Source organism: Pagrus major, chromosome 16 (genome assembly GCF_040436345.1).
Source record: "Pagrus major chromosome 16, Pma_NU_1.0".
Lineage (NCBI taxonomy): Eukaryota > Metazoa > Chordata > Actinopteri > Spariformes > Sparidae > Pagrus > Pagrus major.
Window position 1 is genome coordinate 7,560,008 of NC_133230.1, and position 25,214 is coordinate 7,585,221.

The 25,214-nt window shown below is 41.4% G+C and overlaps 1 protein-coding gene across 3 annotated transcripts; it reads right to left on the reverse strand.

Annotated features, from left to right (window-relative positions):
* Nucleotides 1-726: 726 nt before the first annotated feature.
* Nucleotides 727-24,885, reverse strand: LOC141010575 (nardilysin-like). 3 transcript variants are annotated; one of them, XM_073483603.1, is made up of 32 exons: nucleotides 24,835-24,885; nucleotides 23,961-24,189; nucleotides 22,270-22,501; nucleotides 21,511-21,592; nucleotides 20,497-20,650; nucleotides 19,805-19,878; nucleotides 19,568-19,663; nucleotides 19,250-19,372; nucleotides 17,757-17,814; nucleotides 16,287-16,360; nucleotides 15,999-16,068; nucleotides 15,667-15,744; nucleotides 13,605-13,725; nucleotides 10,691-10,749; nucleotides 10,303-10,357; nucleotides 10,114-10,218; nucleotides 9,535-9,658; nucleotides 9,121-9,207; nucleotides 7,727-7,846; nucleotides 7,541-7,592; nucleotides 7,025-7,175; nucleotides 5,480-5,607; nucleotides 5,141-5,303; nucleotides 4,907-4,938; nucleotides 4,510-4,648; nucleotides 4,368-4,415; nucleotides 4,226-4,278; nucleotides 2,936-3,019; nucleotides 2,607-2,697; nucleotides 2,247-2,363; nucleotides 1,637-1,726; nucleotides 727-1,561 (listed from the first exon to the last, which is right to left on the reverse strand). In XM_073483603.1, the coding sequence occupies exons 2-32, from the start codon at nucleotides 24,152-24,154 to the stop codon at nucleotides 1,346-1,348; spliced, it is 3,270 nt and encodes a 1,089-aa protein (XP_073339704.1). In that variant the 5' UTR covers nucleotides 24,155-24,189; nucleotides 24,835-24,885; the 3' UTR covers nucleotides 727-1,345. The 3 variants fall into 3 exon arrangements, with proteins under 3 accessions (XP_073339704.1, XP_073339703.1, XP_073339705.1); XM_073483602.1 differs by lacking the exon at nucleotides 24,835-24,885 and adding an exon at nucleotides 24,267-24,364; XM_073483604.1 differs by lacking the exon at nucleotides 24,835-24,885 and having other exon boundaries at nucleotides 1,255-1,561; nucleotides 23,961-24,456.
* Nucleotides 24,886-25,214: the final 329 nt, after the last annotated feature.

Below are 25,214 nucleotides of genomic sequence, written 5' to 3' on the forward strand. Positions count from 1 at the left end.
ATCTCTAAAAAGTCAACTTTGTATATGTTTCAAGCTTTGCAACGATGCATTTTTTGGCTAATCCAAGAGGTTTTCAAATAGTTTATTCATCTTAAGAAGTAGGAGAATATTCTCAACCCATAAAGGAACTCTTAATCCTTCAGTTTACCTAAAAAAAAATCTAATAAATGTTTTCACTGGACAGAAAGGGTATGAAAACATGTAGTAGTTATATTCCACCATTGCATATAGCATACAGACAAGGCTTGTACTTCTTATTGGCCACCCATCTTTCAGGTAGCTCAGCTGTACGTGAGGCTCCTGCAGGTGAAGACTCTGCTACAGTATTAGTCTTCCCTTTGGGCACATTAGTCAATTCTGTTAACACGCTCTGCTGTGCTGGGCTCAGGATTAGTTTTTAATTACATCCAATAGTGCCGAGTGTCACCAGCCACAAGCCCGACACAATATCAACCTTTTTCCTCAGGGAGAGTCATTCACAATTCACACATAAATTAAACCTGTGTAAATTAAAGAGCTGGCATCACACTGAGTCATAAGCAGCATGCAAACACCGCTGACCTCGGTCATGTCAGAAATATTAATTGCTTCCACCTTTAGTATGAGCTGGTGGAGAAATGCAGCCCAACTTAAAGGAAAAGGTCGCCCAGAAATGAAAATTCAGGTCTCATTTGTGTGTGAACTTATCCTTGTGTGTTGTCTTTAGTCAGTTCATTGCTTCATACATTCACTCGTCACTGATTGATTTATTTCTTTACAGTTTCACACCATGTCATGATCCAGGTCCGTTAAAAACAGCAGCGCACAGCAGAGCACACAATCACTCAAATACACACATCTGGAGTTGAAAGGACTCAGCGTTTCTGCAGTTGTCACAGCTGATTTGTGTCTTTAAATTGTATTAAACTCAATCTGTGCTCCCACGCAAACAGCAGGAAAGACCGTAATTTGAAGATGTAATAGCAGCAGAGCTGACAGAACCAAATAATAAATTAGAATATGATTCAAAGTTTTTCAGGATGGGATTTGAGAAATAGATAGAGCGCTCCCACACTCCCGGTTTCTGAGGAGATAAAATAATTGAGTGTGTGAAAGCAGAATAGATTATCAGTTAGCTACAAGAACTCTATCATCACTTCCAGGCTTTTTTGCTTATGCACACAGTGAGGGTAAAATCTACAGCCGGGCCCCAGAGACAGAATCCGTGTCCAGAGAGGAGCTGGAGCTGTTTTAACCTTCCTTCACCTCCACATATTAAGTGCCTGCATCTCTAATGAGGCAGAATCCCTGAACGTGGCTCAGTGAGAGGCGAAGCACAGTCGTCTGTCTGTCTCGCAGTCTGAGTTCATCCGAGTATCTTGTGGTAGGGGAAGAGAGGGAGGCCTTTAGTGAAAGCTGGAATGTCCATGATGGCTTCGGCGCCTGCCATCTTGGGTGAGGGGGGAAGGAAGGTGAGCTTAGACACCTCGCCGTAGGTCGAGCCACTTAAATGCTCCTTTCTGCACTGTTCTCCTTCTTCACCAGCCTCCTCGTCGTTCTCTTCAGCACCAAATCCGACCACCTTTCAGAGACAGAGACTGATAAGTAAAGGAAAAAGCTAAATATATACGCACACCTGCATCAAGGCGTTGCTTACATGCATGCTGAGTTTGCGGCTGTTCGGTCCTCGGTGTTCATGGAACCAGGAGACCAGCTCGTCCCTGGTCATCTGCTTCAGAGCCTCAATCTAAACACACAGAAACTTGAGTTTAAAAACTGCAATATTTTTGGAGAATACCAGTAAATCAACTGACTGTGTGAAAGGAGTCATGACAAGTCGAGTGGTGCACTCACAGAGATTTATCACCCATCGTTTTAGCCTCTTCTAGCTTATTGTTTTGGTTTTACGGCTCATTTAGTGCAAGGTTCATTCTCACCACCCTATCAAAACTGTTTGAAGCAGCAGTTTAAGACATAAAAGCTCAGATAAACCAAGAAAATAGAAGACAGAAAGTGTCTAGCGGGTGAAAAAAGTTGAGCATTTATTAAAAATGTCCCTAAGAAGTTGGTGGAGACCAAATCAGAGCAAAAAATGGTTGCACTATGCTTAAATGCCATGCAAAAATGTCTGTTTATTTAAATGTACGTATGTTAGGAGGAGATAAGGCCATGAATCAAACCCCAAAGGCATAAAATGGACGTGTGCATTAATTTGTCTACGTGGCTGAAGATGTGCGTGTGTGTACGCATGTGTGTGTTATCCTCACCTCTCTGTTCAGCCTGTCAAAAACAAACTGCTGCGTGACCACCTCGGCCCAGTTCCTGTCCACCTCCTCCCCGAGGTGTGTGTCCTCACACTCCTTCAGCTTCACTAAGGCAGTCACCTGCACAAAACACACACAGGACTTACACACACTGGTTTGACTTCTAAAAGTATTTGAACATTTAAAGTTCAAACAGCTGGTCTTTCATGGTGTTGAACTGCGTTATTCATCCACAGACTTGTAACTTGAAGAGCAACTTTTGACATTTTCTAAAACTTTTTTTTTAGTTGGAGAGCATTCGCTGTAACTTTTTCATAACAATGGGAAACTCACAAATACACAAAATAAAACACACACACAGACCTGAGTGTTAAAGGCCTCCTCAGTCAGTGTATTGAGCTTCTCCCCAAATGAAGCCAAGAACTCTTCAATCTTTAACTCCACCAGCTCGGTACTGAGGGAGAAAAGTTCATGAGAGCGAAGAGATATATTATAGGTTATAGGGTTTATTTGATTCCTTTAGTCATTTATCAGTTCCTCTCGCTTCTCTTTCCAGGGCCAGATAGATAAATTGTAGCTTGGGTTTGGGTGAACAGTAAGATAAATTGTACCTTGGTTTTGGGAAAGCGGTTAAGATAAATCGTATCTCGCTTTTGGGCGGATGAAAGGTTACGTTCGTGTCGCACACTCACTTGAACTTGGTAGCCTGTGTTTCCACGGTGACGGAGAAACCCAGAACGCCTGAGGTGTTTCTGCAGGTGGGGTAGACGTGGTACCTGCGGAGCGGGAGATGAAGGAAAGACAGCGCGGATGAGAGATGTCGAGGAGCAGATAAACAAGAGACGGATCAAAACAACTACACGAGGAAGCTCCAAGAGTTAATGTCCCACCTGCCCCGACTTTTTCTACTTTGCTCTCTGTAATGAAACCAGCTGGGAATTTATTCATATAGCATCCAACTGCAGACACAATATGAACTAGCTCAAAAAAATCATATTGCAATTATTGTGACACATATTGTGAGTGCGATATGATTCACGATTAGAGGGAAGGATCAACATAACGCTGTTTAAGCAAATTCACTCCAGTACTGCACTTAAGTAGAATTTTGAGGTACTTGTACTTCACTTGAGTATTTCCATTTCTAGGCTGATGACGCCCATGTTTGACCCACAGTACACAGTACATGCATGTAAATTCATGCTATGTCTAATGTACATTTACAGGTTGATCCAATGTATCCAGTACAGGTTTAAACATTGCTAGCTTGCACATTTCACACAAGCCAAACAACAAAAATCCTCCAGTTTTCTTAACAACATCAGCACAACTTTGTTGTTCTGGAAAGCATAATAATGATCCACAATAGACAGAGACGTGCGGGCAGGAACGGGACGTACTCTACCATCTACATCTTCAGATTGCATATAAAATCATTTCAGTGGAAATGTGCACAAAATTGAATAAAGAGTTTAAAAACAGAGGGAAAGATGGCATATTAATAACCAACTGTGGTGTCAACTTTACATCAGCACTTATTATTTTACCAATGATTTATTTTACAATGAAATAGCATGATAAATCAGATATACTGGTGCTACTATTCAACATGTTGTCTTGAGTATTTATGTATAAAAAGGTAGTTAATCATAATGAGGATGATAATAATAACTATTTATTTATATAGAAAATTTCGTTTTTGAGCTTCACAAAAGATGTTATTAACATGAGAAGACAAATTCAAGAAATAAAAACCATTTAAAACATCACAAGAGTGATATTTATTTAATGAGACCAAAGAGATTTAAAAACTACAGAAAATAAATGACTATTAAGACTGTGGGTGCAATAAAATAATAAAAGCTGTAGTTGAAAAGTTTTCTCTTCAAATATTAATGGAAATCTGAACTGATTCATAATTTATTTTGCTCGAATGTCTTAAAAAAAGCAAACATCTTATTGAAAAACACAACTACACTCACCCCAGTGTCTCTTTGGTCCGGAGGAAGTCAAAGCAGGGTTCCTCCATGTGCATCTGAAAGACAACAGCAACAACAACTCAGTTGAGTATGGAGGAACGACAGAGCGGGTGGAGATAGGTCAACACAATACTTCAGCACTCACCACCAGCAGCTCCATCAGCGTGTGCTCCCGCAAGGCTTTAAGGCCAGACTAGAAAACAAGGAGAGAGACAGAAAGACGGGGGTGAAGTAAAACATGATGCTATAGATAATAAAGAGGTGATGTGCTCCAGATGTGGTCGTACCTGGTAGTAAACGGTGACCTCAGAGTTGGCGTCTCCCTTATTGAGTGATTTGACCTTACAGATGTGCTGCTTCAGAGGAAGCTCCACCACTCTGAACATCACCGGCACCTCTGTTGGCAGCTTGGAGAACTGCAATTTTCTGCAAAGAGGGGGGAAAAAAAGAAAGGAGGACAGAGCGGGAGGAAGGAATGGGGGGATAGCAAAAAATAGGAGAGGAGGTGAGGAAAGAAGGAACGGAGGAAATGAAAAAGCATATGTGAAGGAGGTTATAGAGGAGTCACAGACTGAACAACTGAAGCTAATGCAAATTACTGTGTATGGTGGCAAACAGATCCATTTGATTGTATAGTACTGGTGTTCTCATTAGGGACTGCATTCAGCGTGATAGCGGACTTACTCTGTGATATACTGCAGGAACTGTTTTGACTCCTGTGGAGAAAAACACAATAAAGCATAATGAACAGGTAGAGATAAGAGAGCGAGGAGCGGAAATCAGAAAAACACAAGAACAATGTCAAGTACACTCAGAATCAATTGATGCAAGTGCAAAGCATGGACATTAACCGATTCATTAAATAATCAGCTAGATTTATTTTTAATCAATCCACTTGTCTGCCTGCCGTCCACTCACAGTGCTGCTGAAGTTGCCCTGCACCAGTCCCTCGGCGTACAGCTCGGCCCGGAGATTCTGGCTGAACTCCATCAGCTCATCGCTGGTCAGACCGGCCGTCAGAGCCTGATACTTCTCCACCATGGACCAGCGAGAGTGCTCCAGGATCAGCAAACGCACGTCCCTGAGAAAGAGGCGGGGGAGGAGGGGGGAGAGAGAGAGGAGACGGGGAAAAGAGGACAACAAAATCAGGAGGGCTTTCCATTCAGGGCTGCCACACGTTTCACCACTAGAAGGCATCATAGACTTGAAGATGGAAATGTCAGAGGGAAAAAAAAAGACAGATGGTAAACAACTCACTTGCCGAGTTTCTCTGGTTTAATGAGGATGTTGAAGTAGGTTTTCTTGAGCTGCTCAGCGAACATGCTGAAGACATCAGGGGAGGCAGAGAAATCAGCCAGGTGGTCAATGATCAGGTGGAACAGCAGCTAACGAGAGAGATATGGAAAGAAAGACGGATAACATCACCATGATTATCGTTCATGAAGACAATGCAGACACATCTGTGTGTGTTTGTGTCCGGAATAAAGACATGACTGTGCTTCATGACATCATGTCTGTGTTGCTGGGCAACCTGATTGTCTTTTCACAAGTGGTTTAAAAAAAGTAGCAAGAGTAGTTGTACACAAACAACTGCTTTAATTAATACTTCCATCTTTAGGGACTATAAGTAGTCCTTTTCCTGCCAAGACTTAAAGGTTAACTCCATCAATTTCACACATTAAAGTGTGTTAACAAGTCTTAGGAAGTACTACTGCATATGTAATCTGATAAATTGCCCGCCGGTGATGTCACTAAGTGACTAAATTGCATTGTGAGTAATGTAGGTGCTGGTTTTAGTGTAACACTGCTGGACTCGTTATGGACAGTTTGAAACAAATGATAAAAGTCGATACAGCAGAACCAGAGACATCGCCTAGTTTTATTCCACATATTCTTCTTCATTTTCAAAACCTGGCACCTACGTTACCCACAATGCAATTTAGCCACTGAGTGACATCACTGGAGGCAATTCATCAGATGACATGCAGCTTCCTTGGGAGCCAAAAAAGGCTTTACACTACTTTTTACACAAATTAAGTAGTAAACCCACTTTAATGTTTAAAATTGGTAGAATTACCCTTTAAATGAGAAGACTGAGCCTGGTCTCTTGTCCGTACAGTAAATATGAAGCTACAGCCAGCAGCAAGTTAGCTTATCTTACTTCTGCTTAGCTTCTGTTTTTGTGAGGATTAAACAAAGAAAGAAGTTTGCTTTAGAGGTGCTTGTAGGTGGATTTTGTTTCCTTTGGACAGAGATAGGCTAGATATCCTGCTATTGGAAAGGCACTAGCAGATAAAGATAAAGTTGGTTGTGCTATATAAATAAAATTGACTTGACTTGAAACATGCAGGGCCTGGTGCCCTGAGGACCAGGATTGACAAAACACAGTGCTAAGCTAAGCCAACTGTCTGACAGCTCCAGCAACAGTATTAAACACACAATAAGCCGAAATATGAAGAAGGGTATTTTCCAAAAATGTTGAGTTATTCCTTTAATGCTTCATTGAAGTCAATAATAAGACCCGCTATTTGGCTGCCAGGTTGTCTACGTCTATTATGATGATATATAAGATTCAATTAATGATTCATTACCACTTGACAAAGATGAAGTACGCTTTATTAGAAAGTGATATCAAAAAGCTATTTTATCTGTCTCAGATAAGTTATATAAATGAAACCAACAATTACACAGGAAGTAAAGGGTACATCTTTCAAGGCCATGTAGATCTCTGGTGCAGAAATGCTGTTTAAATGCATCTAGAGAATCTGGACAAAGAAAGACCACACATTGATTCATACTCACAGGCAGTTTGTGGTTAAATCCTTTGACTTTGATGACCAGGCCGTGTTCACCGGCCGTCAGTTTGTACTCCAGCTGGGCCACTTCGGCCTCATAGGCCGGCTCCGCAAGGTTATGGCCAAGGATGTTCACCAACAGGTCGAACAAGACCACACTGAAAAGAAGGAAGAGTGAAATAAAGAAAGGGAGGGAGGGGTGGTGAGAAGAAAAGAGGAATAATAATCATAATAATAATCGAGGCAGTAAAAGTGACAGGCAAGGTAGAAAGAAAGGGCGAAGCAACAAATATGAGCAAGAGAGAGGAAGGATGAAAGCAAGGTGAAAGAGGAAATTAAAGTAGGGAAGGACAGAAGGTACGAGGGAAGTAAAAGGGAAGATTGTAGCAATGAAAAGGGGATGAAATTGAAGGAGTGAGAGACGGGGGACTGAGGGATGGCTGAAGATAAAGAGATGTTAATGAGCACAGCTGGAAGAAAACAAACGCTCTTTTCAAAAGGTCACATTTGAGCCTGAACTCACTTCTTCGCAGACTGCTGGATTACAGGAGAGATTATGTGGAATCTGATGTAGGCTGCAGGAGGACAAAGACAAACGAGTGTCAACTCCTCCTTAAAGATATTTAAAGTCATAATGGAAACATCTTGAATGCTAAATGATGCTCACAGTGCAGGCACACACACTCAAACACACACATACACACTTCACCTTTAGGGATTTTGAATTTATTGTCCTTCTTGTACCACAGGCAGCCCCTGTCGCTGTCGGCTATCCGGACAGGGAACTCGGTGTCTGGGCAGTCAGAGGGCTTCAGGGTGAAGTCAGTGGCTGAACGAATGCACATAAACAATAAAACATCATAATTCTGCTCGGTACAGTCTCATAAATAATGTGTGAGCTTCAATGATTCAGTATGTCCAGTTTGGGATAAACATGCAGGTAGTTGTCAAAACTGTACAAGTTTCCCCCCTTCCCCCTCCGATAAATGATTCAGGAAGCCTTGGGCCAATAAGTGAAGACACATCATCTCTTCACATTTTATTAAAAATGGCAATTTGGTGCTGTGGCCTTCAAAAATGTATAAATAGAGAACAATAAACAGCTCGAAAATGCTTGGTCAGACATGTCTCGTTTGACAGGTTTGAGTTAACATCTTGACCTTTAATTGATGTACTCCAATTAGCCTAAACAATGCAAACTGCTGACGCAACTGGATTCATGTAACATGTTGAAAGATTAAGGGCTATTAAGATAATTACACTTGAGACGTTGTATCGTGTGTCTGGCGGCAGAAATGGGACGTTTTCTAATTTATTCCAGAGGAGAACAGAAAGTGTCACCTGTGTGATCTAAGAGAGGTCGAAAATTAAAATTCACATTTTGTTCTGCTGTCCGCTATATCACTCCTTAGATATCTTAGATAAAGGCTTTTTCCTAAATTGTCTGCTGAATGTCCTGATTTATTTCCTTTTATTAAAGTAGACTTCAGTACTTTTATTGTTGATGTGATTAAAGGCACAGGCTGTTCTCAGATGTACCTAAGCTGTATTGTCTAAGGTGCAGGACTGCGCTCATATTTGGTTTGACATGTTAAAAATGGCCTACAATGCAATGTGTTTTTCCTGCGCTGGACTTTAATTACAGTCTGTGAGTTCACTGAAAAGCAGCAGGTAACGGGGGCTGTAATTATAACTGGACTGAGGGGCAAACAAATCACAGAAATGTGCGTCCCAAACAGGCTTAAAGTCATCGATCAGCACATATAATATTGAAATCGCTCCTCCTCCTCCTCCTCTCAAGAAACAAACCTCATTCTGAGTTAAGAAATTTGAGCTTCAGTTATGACACTGAAGCGACAAACAAGAGAGTGTTACAGACGGCAGGATACATTCACCAGCTCCTCCACGTTCGGTCAATATATCTGATTACTGTCTTTGTTGGACGGATGAATGAGAGAGCAAAAGTCACACTGCCGAAGCAAGCCCTTTGCTCACGATCATCTTATTGGACACTTCCAAGATACTTGGAGCAGTTTTGGGCCAAAACAACATACTTTTTTTTTTGCCCGTAGTGCAAAACAAAGGTCAAGTTGATTCACCCACAGATGAACTTGTTTTCAGCCGGGAGGTGGAGGTCACCGTTCAGCTCCAGGTTTCCTGTCCACCGCTCCATCCACTCCTGCTGGATGTCTGAAGAGAGAAATAATTGCATGTTTTGAATTGAGTCATGTAAAGTCTTTATTCCAACAGCAATAAAATATTGGTTTAAGAGATTTTTTTTACATTTAAATTCTGTTACAACACTATTGTTCGCCATCTGAAAAGACAGAGATAAATGGTGGCATTTCTACCGCCGGCTGCCTGCATTATATCAAGCTGAATATCAGTACACGAGGGGGAAAAAAGACAATGTATTCAGTGAATGCCTACAATGTGGGAAGGAGCTGTTACAGTGACAGCAGACAAACAAAAAAAACACACACGAACGCACACGAACGCACACACACAGAAACAAACCCTCCACGGTGTATTGTGTGCCAAACCACTTCTCCCTGAGGGGACACTGGCCCTCATGTTCTGGTGACAACAGCATCAGGTTGGCTTTCTCCGGGGTGAGGAGCGACAAAGCTGCACTGATCACCTACACACACACACACACACACACACACAGACACACAGACACACACACACACACACACACACACACAAAAAAAGTCAACTTTTCAGCACAGAGGAGGAGAGTTGTTTTTTTCTCTTTGTTCTAAATTACTTGTTTATGCGAAGACAATTTCCGCTGTCAATCACAATAAGAGGCAGCAAAACTGAACAGATCTTACAGTCATCACAGGAAATATGCAAAGCCACAATTAGACTGCAACGTTTGATGCAAAATATTCTCCACCAATCAAAGACGGTGGCACCAACAACTCTAGCAGATATTTCTGGCATATTAAGCTGCAAAAATCATTCACACATCGAGACAGAAAAAAATATATTTTTCCACTTTTAAATGACCCGTTTCATTAACATCTTTATAGGATTTACGAATAAAAAAAACCTGAACTGGTTCACTCCCCGAACTACTGAACTACTTACATCTGGGCTGTACTCAAACATCAGCTGATCTCCTGTCAGGAAGTCGTCTTTCGGGAACAGCTGCATGTTCTCGCAGATGTCCTCGACGTACTCTATAGGGTCAATCTGACAACAAGGCGACCGTTCTCAGTGATACAAACACGTTTAAATCCATCTGATAAAGCAGCACATGATTGTTTGGATTCTTACTTGCTCCTGATAGTGAAACTCGTTCGCTTCAATCTTCTGGATCTCTTCATATATTCTGAATGCATGAACAAACAGACTGAAATATTACCTTTATGCATCCCAGACAGAAGCTCAGATGTCAAAACAGCCTTTAGACAGATTAAGGAACATAACAAAAACAAAAAATAATAAAGCTATAAATCTATAAATGAAACAAACAAACAAACACCGTCAACACATTCATCTCTACATATCAAGTATAATGCAGTATTAACTACCTCCTTCCCCGTAATTTACCCAAAAAGCCAGACAGGCAGAATAAAGAAACTCTGTCAGGTTTTTTTTTGCACATCTCTGTTGTGCTGTTTTGTGAGACTGTGTGTGTGAGTGTGAGTGTGAGTGTGAGTGCCTTTGCTGTGGTCCAAGCGTCTGCAGCATCTTCAGGTACTGGAACACCAGGTGAGTCACCTGTGAAAGGCCACAGACGCACAGAAATTAGATACCACGACTTAAAAATCCGTCAGCTTTATTGGATCATTACCACGCTCATGCTGTTGGTAAAATTACCGTGAAATGACCGTTAATGACAGGGGTTAGGTGAAACGTACCCATAAGTTTTATAAACCATATCAATTACACAGATGTAACTGCCAATCTTGTTGACTATTGTGATGTGATTACAGTCATTAAAACCAGATATGACCATCATTTGAAAAAAGGTGTCTTCATTTAAATACCAAACAGAAGCTAATATGTGTCTTTATTCGTCCCCCCTGTAAGATTTAAACATGTATAAATGAAAACGGTCGCCTCCGCCTTTTGTGACAAAAGAGTACTAATTATTAACTGTGAACAACAGAGTCCTCAGTCCTGTCAGGGGAGAAGACAGGAAGAGAAGTATGACATAATAATTGCTATGGATGCAATGGATGCATGTCACGAAGTGTAGACAGCTCTGTACAGACATGAGAGTGGTGTCAATCTCCTCATGTCACTTTGGAAAATTCATGTTTAACTACAGTTTTAAAGCTTTATAATTCAAGAGGGGAATAACCCATTAAAAGTAGATGGTTAGTTTATGGCTGGTACAAGTTATTAGTAATAAAGGAGAACATTAACTGACATACATTTGCAGTAAAAATGAAAATCTAATAACCGTCATTAATAGATACATTGTAAATTTAACTTTAGTTCAGTGTTTTTCAGTCCTGGTCCTTGTGGTTTTAGATGTTTCCCTCTCACAACACACCTGATTCTCAGATCAGATTTAGCTGATCATAACTACAATTAACTCAAGTAATATGTTTAAGGACAATTTTGAGGTACTTGTACTTTTTCTCAGTAGTTCCATTTTCTGCTACTTCATACTCCACTACATTTTGGAAGCAATGATTGTACTTTTTACTCAGGTACAATTATTTGATAACAGAAATTACTAGTTATTTTGCAGATTCACATTATTCAGCGCTGTTAGGCTATTATTTGTGACCTGTAACCAATCAGATCAGGTTTTGTTTGGACCAAAAAGTTTTTTTTGGGCCTTTCATGGCTTGACTTGACAGGACGGCTTTGAGAGTGACAGGAAATGGTACAAGAAAGAGCGGGTACAACACGTAGCAAAAAGGACCACTGATCGAACTCGAACCCTCGGCACAGCCTCTGCACATGGGGCCCTCGGAGCCATCGGGGCACCACAGATAATGCATTTTTAAATTACTTTATTTCACCGCTATCAGACAAAAGTAAGATTTCCCAGAATTATATTTATTAATATATTCAAATGACTGCCTACAAAAAAAAGAATCAAATATGTTATCATCAGGTTTCTCTGCTTTAATGTTATACATACCCCTTTCATTTACACCTGGCCTGCCACATTCATCACATTACTCATACTTTTGTGTATTTTACCATGTCACCCTGTTACCAAGTGAGCCTCAGGTGTGCCATGCACCTCCACTGAATAGAAAACCAAACCTTCCCCTGCACTGTGTGCCACACTTGACTGTGTTTTGCTCTCTGCAAAATAATTCAGAAAGCCAGCGCCCTGTGATCCAAACAACTCCAGGTTCATCCTCCGCGACTGAAAGAATGAGTGATGAATCGTTTTTGATCGCAGTAAACAACATCTTCAAGGCCGTTGGAGCATCTATACAGCATTTATCAATGCAAGTTTGTTGACATGAAACATTTTTCCATTTAGTACTTTAGATTAGAAAACAGTCCTCCTGTTGAATGATCGCCGCCTGCCTCCCATTTCAACACAAGCATTGTCATAGCAACTGATAACACAGGTTTTTGTCCTTAAATGACCTGTTGTATTAATGGTAACCAGGCACGCAGACCAGCTGTGTACATGCAGGGTACATCTAATTTACACTGCTACCAGTCCCTGCTCAACACAAATTTTATTATTTCTATGTCTGCACAGTAAAGACTAAAACAAGACCTGACAACAAATGATTTAGATGATACACGATGAACTAGGGCTGTACCCAATGTCGTTTCTTTCACAATAAAAAAACCCCAAAATGAATAAAGTGATTCATCATCAGAAATCTTAAAAGTCTTTGAAACTGGTCATATTCTTTGACATTTGAGCGCTGAGTGAATGCATATACGTAATATGATCTTTTCTTTTTGTAACAATTTCTGGTCCTGGTAGATTGCTGCTAGACCGCCCTGTTTTATACTCTCCGTGTGAAGCAAATAGTTTTGACTGCAGTGGAAATGTTGTTTTTGAAAGCCTAAATGCCAACAAGTGAACTTTTTTGTTAGATAAAACCATGTTGTGAATTTTAGAAATAATCACATCCATCTTTTTCCAAAAAGATTTGAATTGTTGGACCTCAAAACGCTCTCGAGTTACTGGAAATATTTGGATTACACCAGTTGGAAACAATCCTCAAGGCAGACCAGGGGAATGTAATTCAACAAACAGTATAATACTCACAATACTACTGTAGCCTAATCTGTATCTGCAACTGTGCAGAAATACCAGTTTGAAACAGAATGAATAGAAAGGCGATGATGATTTAGGCACAAGTTCTTCCTTTGCATTTTAAAAAGTTCTGCGTTCAATGTAACACACGTGCACAAAGTTTGTGTTTTAAGGCCCCCAAAACACATTTGTTGGGCGAATACAATAAAGTCAAAACGCAATAAAGTTTACGGTTTTATGCAAAAACCACTGTGGTTTGAACAACCCCTTAGAACTCAAATGTCAACGTTATGAATGAAGCTTTGAAGAAGTGTTGCCATGTATCCAGAGAAGAAAAAAAAAAAAACTAATAAAGAGAGGAAAAGTGAGGGATTTTCTTCACCTGGTAGAAGTTTTGGAAACCTTCATCAGTGAGGGTGATGGAGATGGAAAAGATAGAGTAGGTGGTGTTTTGGTCAAAGCCGGTTTCACTGTTTCCTCCAAACAAAGCCAGAGCCCAGCACCTACACACAGACACACACAGACATTAAGGGTTGAGATATGTGCAGGGCAATAGGTAGAAAATAAGTCACGTCATGTTTCTTGATTTCAAACAACATTTTTGTGGTCCCCTTGAGGCCTCGAGCGCAGCTTTAATAATCCCAGAACAAAGAGGTAACATGTATCATTCTGTTTATGTATTTGTCCCACCTTGTGTGTAGCGTTTCATTCATTTAAAAATGAAAAGCAGGCAGCTGGCAGAGATTTCAAACTTTCTCGAGCTGGGTTATCCGTCAAAACAAACATCATGTCTGCTTTTATCTGCATGAAGAAATGTTCTAGGCGAAGGCAAAGGCATAGCGCTATGATGATGCACTGAAAGGCGAAGGTCGGTTTGAAGAAGTCTACACTGCATTAGCAAACAAGCACAAATGATGCTGGCTGAGTTTGATGACACCGAGCAGGTTTTTAATATCTGAAAGTTTTCGTGCTGCACTGAAAAGAAATAAATAGTGATGAGAAAAATCCATGAAAAGCAGTATGGTGGTATTCTGTTGTGTAGTGAAAAAATGCTGGTATGGTCCTCTTAACGTTTAAACAGGGTGTGTGATGGACACAAGGGCTGAGCGATATGACATTTGAACTATATCACAATATTTTAGGGTATTGCTGCAATATTTTGACAAAAATATTTTCGGTTTAGAAATCTCCTATTACTCAACCTGTCGCTTCTGCTTAAAGTGGTGAAATAAGTTTGTTGTATTGCTCCATATTGTTGTTACAGTCTTCTTGCCCTCTTACATGTCACTGTGGTTTGTGTTGCATCTGATCTTTCATAACCGAGCCACTTCCACACTGCTGAAGTTGTTCCCCTTTTTGAAATTAACTCCTCCACCATGTTATTTTCGCTTTCAGCTATGCTTGTTGTTCGTGTACATAACGATATGACCCCATTACTGTAGGTCAACTAGAGCACAGATACCCGACCCTCTGATGTCAACATGATTTTCTTTTGTTTTTTTATCCCTCCCACTCTGTTTTGATTACTTGTATTTTTCCCTGGTTCTGCTTTGAGGCAGACTGGCAGGGGTGTCAGGAGAATGAGCCACACCTGAAGTAACCTCTTCTGATTGCTGCCCCCGTTATAAGAGGGCTGGATATCTGCCTCTTACGCTCTCGGTCTCCCATGCTGCCATCCATGAGGGTTTTAGTTTGGTTGTGTTCATTTAAAGTTGGTGTTATTTGGTTCAATTTGATTTTTAAGATGCTGGAACCAGCAAATAATTGACATAATTGTAAAAAAAATAATAATAGTAAAAAATTACTGAAATTATTAATTTATCATCAAAATAATAGTTTCATTCATTTCTTTCAATCTACTTACCGAGTAACTGCTGCAGCTGCAGCTCAGATACACAAACCATTCCCCAATTTCAGTGAGGGGGACAACAACTGCCCAATTTCATAGCAGCATCTCGGCCCTTGACGTTGTGATTGCCCGAACTCAATAAAAACAAGCACTCTACTGCCTCAGCGGTTTGTTGCGACTGGGAATTGAGACCAAGTACACTCAAATTTCACTGTTGTCATTTATCAACAACTGAAAACAGCAGACACAGTAAATAGGAATATTCTATCAAATGCTCCAAGTGGTGCTGATGGTAAAGGGACTATTGGATGAGCCCTTGCTACTGTGGGACCACAAGGGTTTGGCGAATCACTTTGCCACTTAGCAACAAGAGGCTGAAATGCTCTTGTACATCCACAACCAGGGATGAGAATGCATGAATCACATTGTCGAGTGGGCTGGCAAAGTGTATATATCCAAGATTGGGCTCCAACACTCGGGCGCGCTCGGAGCTTGAAAAAGCTCATGTATACCCAGCAAATTGAAGACCTTTTAATTGGGTTTTGGAGTACCCCTCAAATCAGAAAAATAAACAGACAGAGGCAATAACACTCACTTCTTCCTGAGCAATGAGAGGATGCTTCCTGTGCCTTCGTGGCCAATCAGCCATGAGATGTAGTGGAGAGGCTTCACTCTGAAAAGAGGAGGGAAGAACATGAAAGGAGATTCAAAAAACATTGATGCAATCCCTCTACAATCAGGGCAAGGCATGGTATCTTTTGCCGGCTATAATTCTATGTTTACATGAAGAAGCAGCACTCTGGGGGAAGGAAACAGGGACGTTGGGGAAAAAAGAGAAATAAACATGTTGGATGCAGTTTCTTTCAAGTCAGTGGAAAGCATCGTCCGTAACGTCGATCTCTGTATTTATGTATCTATGTAGTTTACCTGTAGTATTCCTCCTGAGGAGGGAGGGCCCAGGTAATATTCAGAGCATGAACCTTCCTAACAGGGACGACTGCAAACACACAGACACACAGTCAGAGAAACATCATAACAAAAATACAACTTCAGCTTGTATTTCAACACATTTCAGAACACATTCTAGTGGCGTAAAGAGGTGAAATTATGAAGTAATGCATAAAATAAGATTAGAAGAAACCCCTGAGCTCTACAGAGCCAGAGGACACCAGATCTGTTCAGTGTTCAGAGATGTGCAGATAGATTGATCATTACCTCTGTAGAGCTTGTTAAAGGCTGGTGTGTCAAAGGGATCCAGCATATCAGAGAAATCTGGCTTGGCCAGATCACTGCAGGCACAAAAACAGAATCATGATAAGCAGGAGTGATGATACTGTATCAATTAAACGATACAAACATGTCTTAAACCCACCATAATGCTTCTTCATAACGGCAAAAATCACATTTCTTTTGTCTTTTAAGAAAACAACACAGAAAACTTGCATTCTAGTGTTATTGCACTGACATTTTAAGAAGAGATGTTCATGATTTTAGCTCCGAGTAAATGTTAAATGTGTAATTTGTGAGAAATGGCCAGAAGAGCTTAATGGCCCCATTAGCTGATGGTAGTCTGCCTGCACTGCAACCTGGCTCAGTCAACCAGCCTTCCAGTGAACATGGCTGGACACCAGACTGGGACTGAACACAGCCTCTGAGAACAGATGCCAGTTTGAAGACAGTAGATACATTGTGGAGGTGATTTACAGCGGCTCTGACGAGGACTACGACTCCAGGGATGAGAAGACACGGCAGGAGGGGACACCATGAGCATGAAGTTGCAGAGAGCCAGGCATCAGCAGCGGACAAAAACACATCTTACTCTGTGTGAATTGAGGATTTGTTTTGATCAAGCCAGAGGTGATTGTGGAAAGACAAAGACAATGATACAGGAGTTTTATTTTGTTTATGTCAAGTTTGAATGAAGTGTGTCTTACGATGATTAATGAGGTAATAAAGCTTGTCTTAGTTTGGTTTTATTGACATTTTGAGAGGTTATTTTGTTTACTCAAAATAAATTCGCAAACTCGCTGCTACCTACATCCCCCAGCTAAAACTAGGGGGGCCTCTTGCACCTCTCGTAGTACGAAATGGTATTAGAGACAGGAAAACGTGTGGCTAGCTGGTTAGTTAGTAGATATCTTCGACGTAATGTCAATGTTGTTTGCTCACACTCTGTTGATAATGTTAGTAAATTTTTTGAATGTTTTAAATTAAAATTCTGACCATATCGTACAAATTGCCCCTTTAAAGATGCCTGAGAATATTTTATTATAAGCTCACAGATGAAAGAAACTTCATCCATACAGACGGGGGTTACATAATTGAAAGCAAAGCATTAAAAATTGGTGGTTATGATGTTTTCAAATCGCAGTGATATGCATGTTGATTCTCTACAAAACCTGCCGCAGTGACTCATAAAGCAAACAGAAGTGGAGTTCTGGAAGAAAACACTAATTCAGCTCGACTTTAGGGAGAAATTATCCCTTTCAGGTGAATGATGTTTAAAAAAAAAAAGAAAAAAAAAGAGCACGTCTGAGATGAAGTGAGGTAAAAAAAGAGGCGCGGAAGAGACGGAGGGAGGCTTGACATTTACATTTGAGCAACGTCTCAAAGGATATTCAGACTCAATCTATATCACCGCAGCACCTCATCACAATGACTGAGAGCCTCTTTTCCAATACTCACTTGTTAGGCACCTTGCTGAAGATCTCTCTCACCCACTCTTCCAGAGTGTCCAGCTTCTCTAAAGGACAGACCGAGTGAAGGAGGATAAATTAGAGTTCGAGTGCGTCTCAATATTTCTGGCTGAAAACTCATAATTCTGGGTTTAGTGTTGGTGTTAGCCTGTGCAGGTTCCAGTCCTGTTTTTTTGCTTTGGTGGTGGGTTGACCATTTTTAAAAGATAAAAACAGATTCCTGCTTCTCAGCGTTAGGATCCGTCTCACATGTTGTCACATTTTGGACACATGAACACTTTTCTCTGTGTAAGCACTCTTTGCTTGAAGAAAAAGCACTCCTGCCTAGAGCGCAGCATTAGATCAGATTGTAATCGAATGATGGAAAAAGGCCAGTTATTGAATTTATTCTTTAATAAAACAACGAGACACAGTGAATCTTTTCAGCCCAGTTTGGCTGTGCTGTAAATGGAAGAAGCAGCTCAAGGGGAAGATTTTTTTACCTACAGAAATCGATACTTGTGTGATGCGGTTTTAAAGTGATTTTTCCCTTAAAATTTAGATGATCGCGAGCCAAAAAGCTACATGTAGGAACTCGCCGCTTATCGAACTCTTACTCCGAACAAAAAGGAGCAGCATTTCACCAGAAAGTTGGGCCGTCCATCTCTCGTGGAGGCTAATTTATGCCTTATAAAGCTATTTCTCTTGGAGGGCATTTCCAAGAATGATTACTCCGCATTGGCACAGTAAAATGTAGTCAAATACGTATCAGCGATGTTTCTAGCTTAGCCTCAAACTTCATCCAAGAGCCAAGAAGTAATTTTGGTTGGACTGAGGGCAGACTGGACACTACAGTGACTCACTATCGTCTCTTGAGGTACAGATTGGCATTACGAGATTTTAAACTAAAATCCTTACATGTAGCCCTTTAAATTTAATGTTGTGAAAGTTTTAATGCATCCAGAAGTCACTGTCACAGCTTTTTCATCACATCACACAAGTTCACTTTCTCATTAAAGACGAGTTAAAGAAGTTAAGTCGCACTGGAGGTTTTCAACAGGAACGCAGAAGGCAAATAATACAGCTGCTATATAAGGACGACATTTCTCAGCACAAATGTCAACACCAGTCATCAAATTATTTATACGCTGTGGTTAATTAACTGTGTAATATTTTCTGTGAAACCGTGGAAAAAAAGTGTTGATATTTTCTATCTGACTTTGTTTTTGAGAAATATTGCCGTTTTCAGGAATAACTGAACACAGTTGGCTGAACATGGATGAAGCGAGTCCTTATTAGAGCTGCGACTAATGATTATTTTAACTGTCCATTAATCTACAGATAGTTTTTTTTCAAGTAGGCTCATCAATTCATTTGCAGCATGAAACAGAAACAATTAGGAAAACATAGAAAACAGATTAATCGAGAACGATCTAATTTCTGCCAATCTGCACATAGAAACTTGCTCTTGACGTTTAATTAATGGGATAGATTTTAACTGACCTTTTGACTGCACAGCCAGGGTCATGTAGTGGGCTGAGTAGTGTTTCTTCCAGAAGGCACGCAGTCGCTTATAGACATTGATCTTCTTCTTCTGTGGCTCGTGCTTCAGTGTCTGGGCATTCCCTGGTGTTGTCACAAGTGAGCAATCAATTCAGCAGAACTATACAACACTGTAGAAACTGGTTTACAAATGCAGAGGTATCAGCAAGAAAAGGAGACTTGGCATCTGTCTCAGCGTTTCTGTTTGTTATTGCTGAACATACCCCAAGGAGGCCCTGTGTGTATTATGTGTCCCAGCGGTTGTGTTTACCAACTCACCCCAGCAGAACTTGCCCATAGGGTGTCCAGGTTTGGCCAAACTGCCAAACAGCATCTCCTTCCTGTGGGAGTCCGACGGCTTAGCCAGCTGGTACTCTGAAAGACAGAAGGAGAGACAGAAAAACTCAAGACGACAAGAAAAAAAAGAGTGATCAACGGTGTGTAAAAAAAGCCGCATGAGGAGAAGCAGCAGTGAAATTTAACTTCTCAGGACGGAGAAATGATGCACAGACTCACCGCTGTCGACAGCCTCCACCTCCCTATCAATGGCGTCTCGGATCATCAGGGGGCAGATGAAGAACTGAGCCCACCTAAGAGGATGGCAGGATAGAAAGACTATAATCAGGGCCACAGAGAGGGGACACAGGTCAGACAGACACAATCAGATGTAGACGTATACGACAGACAAGAGCAGAGTGGCGGGTGGCTGATTGAGCCTGTAATGTTTGTCCGAGTCTGTAGGTTCACATCAGGGGTCATTGTGCCACCGTATCCTGCGACCCATCAGAGTCTGAAACATTCTTCACTTATATTTAACAAAATCTACTTGTATCAGATATTCTGTCAATGAAATGTGTGATCCTATTGCCCTGTTCTGTACATGTGACATCTACTACACGTCTACATGTCTGTAGTATTAGTACTGTTGGTTTCATACTAAGGTTTTCGACATACTATGTGTACGTGCATACTATACTATGTGCAACAAGTCCAGGACGAGTCTTGCCACAAAGTGTTCAAAGAGCCATCATGACACAGTTGGTATGTAACTGTTTTAACAAGCCCTAAGTGTTTATTCTGTCCTTTTCTTATTCCTGTGTTTGTGTTTATCTGAATCTGAATCACCTACTGGTTTGTCTTGAAGTCCACTTCTTAAGGGCAACTTGCTCCGAAAACAAAAAAAAAAAAATCGTCTGATCCTCATTCACCTGTCAAGAGCCTCTTTGAAGCTCTTCCTCTGGACGTCAAACTGGAAGACGGTCCTCTCACAGTCGGTGGAGGCGTTGTCGCTCCCACCATGCTTCTTGAGGAAAGCATCAAAGCCATTTTCCGAGGGGTACTTCTCGCTGCCCATGAACACCACTGGGACACAACGGACAAACAGTAAGGGGGAAGAGAGCAGATTTGAAGAAAAGAAAACAACAACACAAAAAAAATATATAAAAAGGAATATAAAGAAAAAGTCCAGAACAGCTACTTGGTGATGCACCTTGCATTTGTGGTTTTCTTTTATGTGGACAGCTGGCCAAACACAGACAGCGTTGCATTATGTTTCCTACTGAGCTACAATAGAATCTGATAGTATTTCTCTCCAGATATAGCTGTAATAGATATCCCCGAATGTTGCTGTTCACATTTGGTGACAGTTCAGATTACAGTTTGTAAGAACGAGCAAAAGCTTTCTTTTCAAACGGACCATTAAGGAACAATGTTCAACAATGATATTGGTAAAAGAGAGAAAACACGACGTCGGATGACAGAAATTCTATTCATGAGATGTGTTGCTTTCCAAGAGAAGAGAGCAAATCTGGCTTTTTTGGACAAGAAAAAAAAACCTTAACGCAACAAGTTTCTGCCTGTTCTTTGCTGCTGGGTGGAGGGTATTTTGGGAAATGTCAGAAATTATTAACTGAAGCGGAAGTAGACAAAACAGGTTAAGAAAAAGAGGTTGCACTAAATTATTGAACCAAGCAAAATAACTCCTGGAACGCATTAAAAACATTGTTGCTGAGTTTTTCCTTCTTGAACTGCAGACAAAGAGCCAAAAGGAAACAGGCTGGTATATGTTGAACAGACTCTGAGGACATTTTTTGATTTGTGATTTTAAGCTATATATCAAATTGACCTAACTTGACTTGATAGAAAACAATGTAAGAATATCAGAGGGAGAATTAACCCTTGGCCCAAAGAAACGAGTTGATCCTCTTTGGCTGACTACTCACTGTGTTCCAGAAAATGAGCGAGGCCCGGGAGGTCGTTGGGGTCGCTGAAGCTGCCCACTCCAACACACAGTGCTGCTGCAGACTGACACACACAGGATATCAAGTCATGTTTCTGTCTGACAGTGCACCAAAAGGATAAGTCTGATGATGTTTTTCTGATAGACAACTCATAAAAAGAACAAAACCAACGGCTTGTTCCTCTGCACCAAAGAGCTTTCATTTTGCACCGGGTGACACTTTGGTTCGCGTTTCAGCGGCTGAGAATAGTCCCGAACAAACGCACTATTTATTTTAGTTTAAGTACTGTTTGCTAAAAACCTACCGTGCCCACACTTTTCAGAGAATTATGTACCTTGTTAAACAATGAAATTATAAATTCAAGACTGGTTTTTAAAGATTAACATCTTTTACGGGAACGATCGGAAAAAGAGCTGAAGGCTGCAGACGGGGCAGGGAAATTTATTGAGAGTATTGAGATATTTCCAGGCCTGTTCAGTAGCTGGATCCGTATGCACAGAAGTTTAGGAACAAATGTGGTTAAAAAGTGTGCGTATGTATTTAACAACAGCACTATAAATAGTTTCCTGTTTGTGCTGACAAGCCTTTTGCATAAATAATATCTGCATATCTGATTTCAGCACAAATGTCTTTAGTTTCAACATGACTCAAGGTTTTCTTTTTTTTTCCTCTCCCGAGACATTTATGTCTAGTCTGCTTAAAAATCAACAGAGCACTACATTAAAAACCTCCCAGTGGTACCTGTTTCTCAGCATTTCCCTTTTTCTTTTCCCCCTCATCGTCATCTTCATCATCACCGTCGTCCTCGTCGTCTTCCTCAGACTCGTCCTCAGATTCATCTCCAGATTCCTCCTCCTCCTCTTCCTCTTCCTCTTCTTCTTCTTCTCCGTCCTCCTCCTCGTCTTCGGATGCTGCTGGGCCGCTGTAGTCTGAGATGAGCAGAGCTCGCAGCCCGTTGTCCAGCACGATGCACCTGGAGGGGGAAAAAGTCAAAAGGTGAAACAGCGCAGGGAGCTTATGTTGTTTCATCGACTTTTACACCTTTCATTGTTTTTTTTCTTATTTCGATACTGTCTCTTCGCAGACTGCACCTTATACACTCTTGTATTACGCTCTTTCACAGCAAATTTTCTGTGTGTACCCCACAGAGGCCTCGGGCACTGGTGTGTGCTTATAGCATGAAATCGTCCCATCATTCTACAACAATACTGTACTGATCCAGCTGGATAAGAGAGGCTCGATATCATTTTGGGATCTGGGTTAGTGGATCTGGGTCATTTTCTCAGCACTTCCACACTCATGAATATGAGGAAATAGTATCCTCACATGTGTTTCACGGCACGTAAATTAATTCAATAACAATGACAGAGGATAAAGTACAACATAGAGGAAATAAATCATATAACAGGGCTACAATGCTTATTTGTTGTAAAAAGTACCTGAAAAACTGTAAAACTGAAAGTCATCCATAATAATAGTACTTGAGTAAAAGTCTGTACTTAAGTATCACACATAATTTTCTGGAAATAAATGTACTTGCGCATCAAAGGAACAAGTATAAGTAAACTATGCATGTATTTTTATCTATGTATCTACTGTCTGCCAATTATCAGATCCGATATTCAGCATTTTTACGATTATCAGAATTAGCGTTTTTAATCAGATTGCTGATAATATAAATTCATTTAAAAGGAGACCTATTACGCTTTTTCAGTCGTTTCAGTTCCTTCAGTGTGTCGTATAGGTTCTTGTGCATGTCAAACGGTCTTGGGAGCTCCCGTCTCCCGCAGAAAACACTGCACCTGAAGCGTCTGAAATGCCTCGTCAGTAGCCCCGTCTTTAATTCCACGACTTCTTGACATCTTGCTACGTCAGCACGTCACACATTTGCACAATTTAAGCCTACATTCACGACAGAAGTGAAGCTAACCGACACGAGCTGACCGGAGGCATGGTGAGCGGCGCTGGCTCAGGCGTGTGGGAGCTGACCAATCAGAACAGACTGGGTATTTAAAGAGACAGGAGCTAAAACAGAGCGTCTCAGACAGAGGGTGAATTTGAGCATTTAAGCATATAAACCTACTGTAGTAGTAACTCAAAATACCATTATGAATCTGAAAATGAGCATAATATGTCTCTTTTAAAAAAAAAAGTGCAGTTTTGGCTTGGATGCAACATGTAATCTGTAATGTAACTAGTAACTAAAGTTATCAAATAAAAGTAGTGGAGTAAAAGGTACAATATTTGCCTCTAAAATGTGTAGTGGAAGTATAAACAGCAGAAAATGGAAATACTAAAGTCAAGTACAAGTACATAAAATTGTACTTAAGTAGGCCTGCAGTACTTGAGTGAATGTACTTAGTTACACTGTAAGTACTCAGGAGAAGGAGCTTGAGTATGGATGTAACCTGTGCACTGGAGGTGTTCTTTACCTGTACTCTTTAGGGTCACTTGGGGACTTGATTATCTCGCTGTCTCCAACATTGTCCCCTCCACCTCCATCTGCCGCGTCCCCAAAAGCCCGGCTCTCCTCCTGGGACATCGGGTCCACGTCTTCAGCTGAGGCTTGGCCCGAGCCCGGGGACGACTCCGCCGGGGCGTTTCTGGATTTGTTCGTCTGCGGCATCCTCGCCAGAGATGATGAGACTTTGGCACTGCGGGCTGACAGCAAGGCGCGACCATAAACAAGAGGACAGCTCGCTGTCAGCGGTAATTTACTCCTCAGCACGGCAACACACCGTGTCAGCCTGAACACAGCTATGATGAAGACCCTCCCTGACATACGGGTATGGCGAAATGAGGGCTCAGAAACGACACAGATTAACCAAGACCCTCTGTGTAGAAGAGGCCTATAGGTTTGAACCTGAGCTGTCACACACACACACATACACACACACACACACACACACACACACACACACACACACACACACACACACACACACACACACACACACACACACACCAGCCAGCGCCCACAATACAGCTATTCACACAGGCTGTCTGGTGGTTTCGCCCTATTCAGCTGGATGTCAGCTAAAACAGGACCCGGCCAGACGAACCCAGCCAACACCTGAACCTCTCATGTGCGCAACAAAGCAGTGAAGACAATACAAAACAGCCCCCAAAAAGACATGACAACAGTAGTTAACTGAACACAAACGTGTGCTACAGGCGGAAATAATGAGTTAATGTCGACAAGTACTGCTTTAAAATGAGCTTTCAGCGGGTGTGTGCGTGTTCTGCGTGAAGCCGAACCGAAACTTTAACTTCAAGAAGTCAGTGCGGGCGACAATGTATCCATACCTTCCTCCCTGCTGACAGCACAAGGGGCCTCCACATATGCGAACACCGCTGCCTCTCCCCAACAAGCCGCGCTGCGATTCGCCCAGAAGATTCGGCGCATCATCATGCCGCCCCCTGATTGGTCGCCGCGAGTTGCAAAAAGGGCGGGGCTCGCGCGTCAACACGTGCTTCTCCGTCGCAGTCAGGAGCGGTTACGGTGTAATAGCTGCAGGGACGGGACACTGGCAGCGACAAGTAGCCACCTGGACGTGCCCGGCAGCTGCTAGCCATCTGTGCGTGATTATGACTGCGAGATTGAGAGTGTTTCAACCGACCACTTGTCATAGCCGGTAAATATCATAATTGGTCGTTTGATTTCATCTCCTCAGCCAATATAAGCG

Excerpts from the sequence above, each read along its gene's own strand:
- LOC141010575 (XM_073483604.1), bottom strand. The coding sequence starts at position 24,415 with ATGTGTGTGTGTGTGACAGCTCAGGTTCAAACCTATAGGCCTCTTCTA. Across the intron at positions 16,069-16,286 it reads CTTTAACAAGCTCTACAGAG|TCGTCCCTGTTAGGAAGGTT; the intron begins GTAATGATCAAT and ends GTGTGTTTGCAG. Across the intron at positions 10,750-13,604 it reads GTTTCCAAAACTTCTACCAG|GTGACTCACCTGGTGTTCCA; the intron begins GTGAAGAAAATC and ends GGCCTTTCACAG.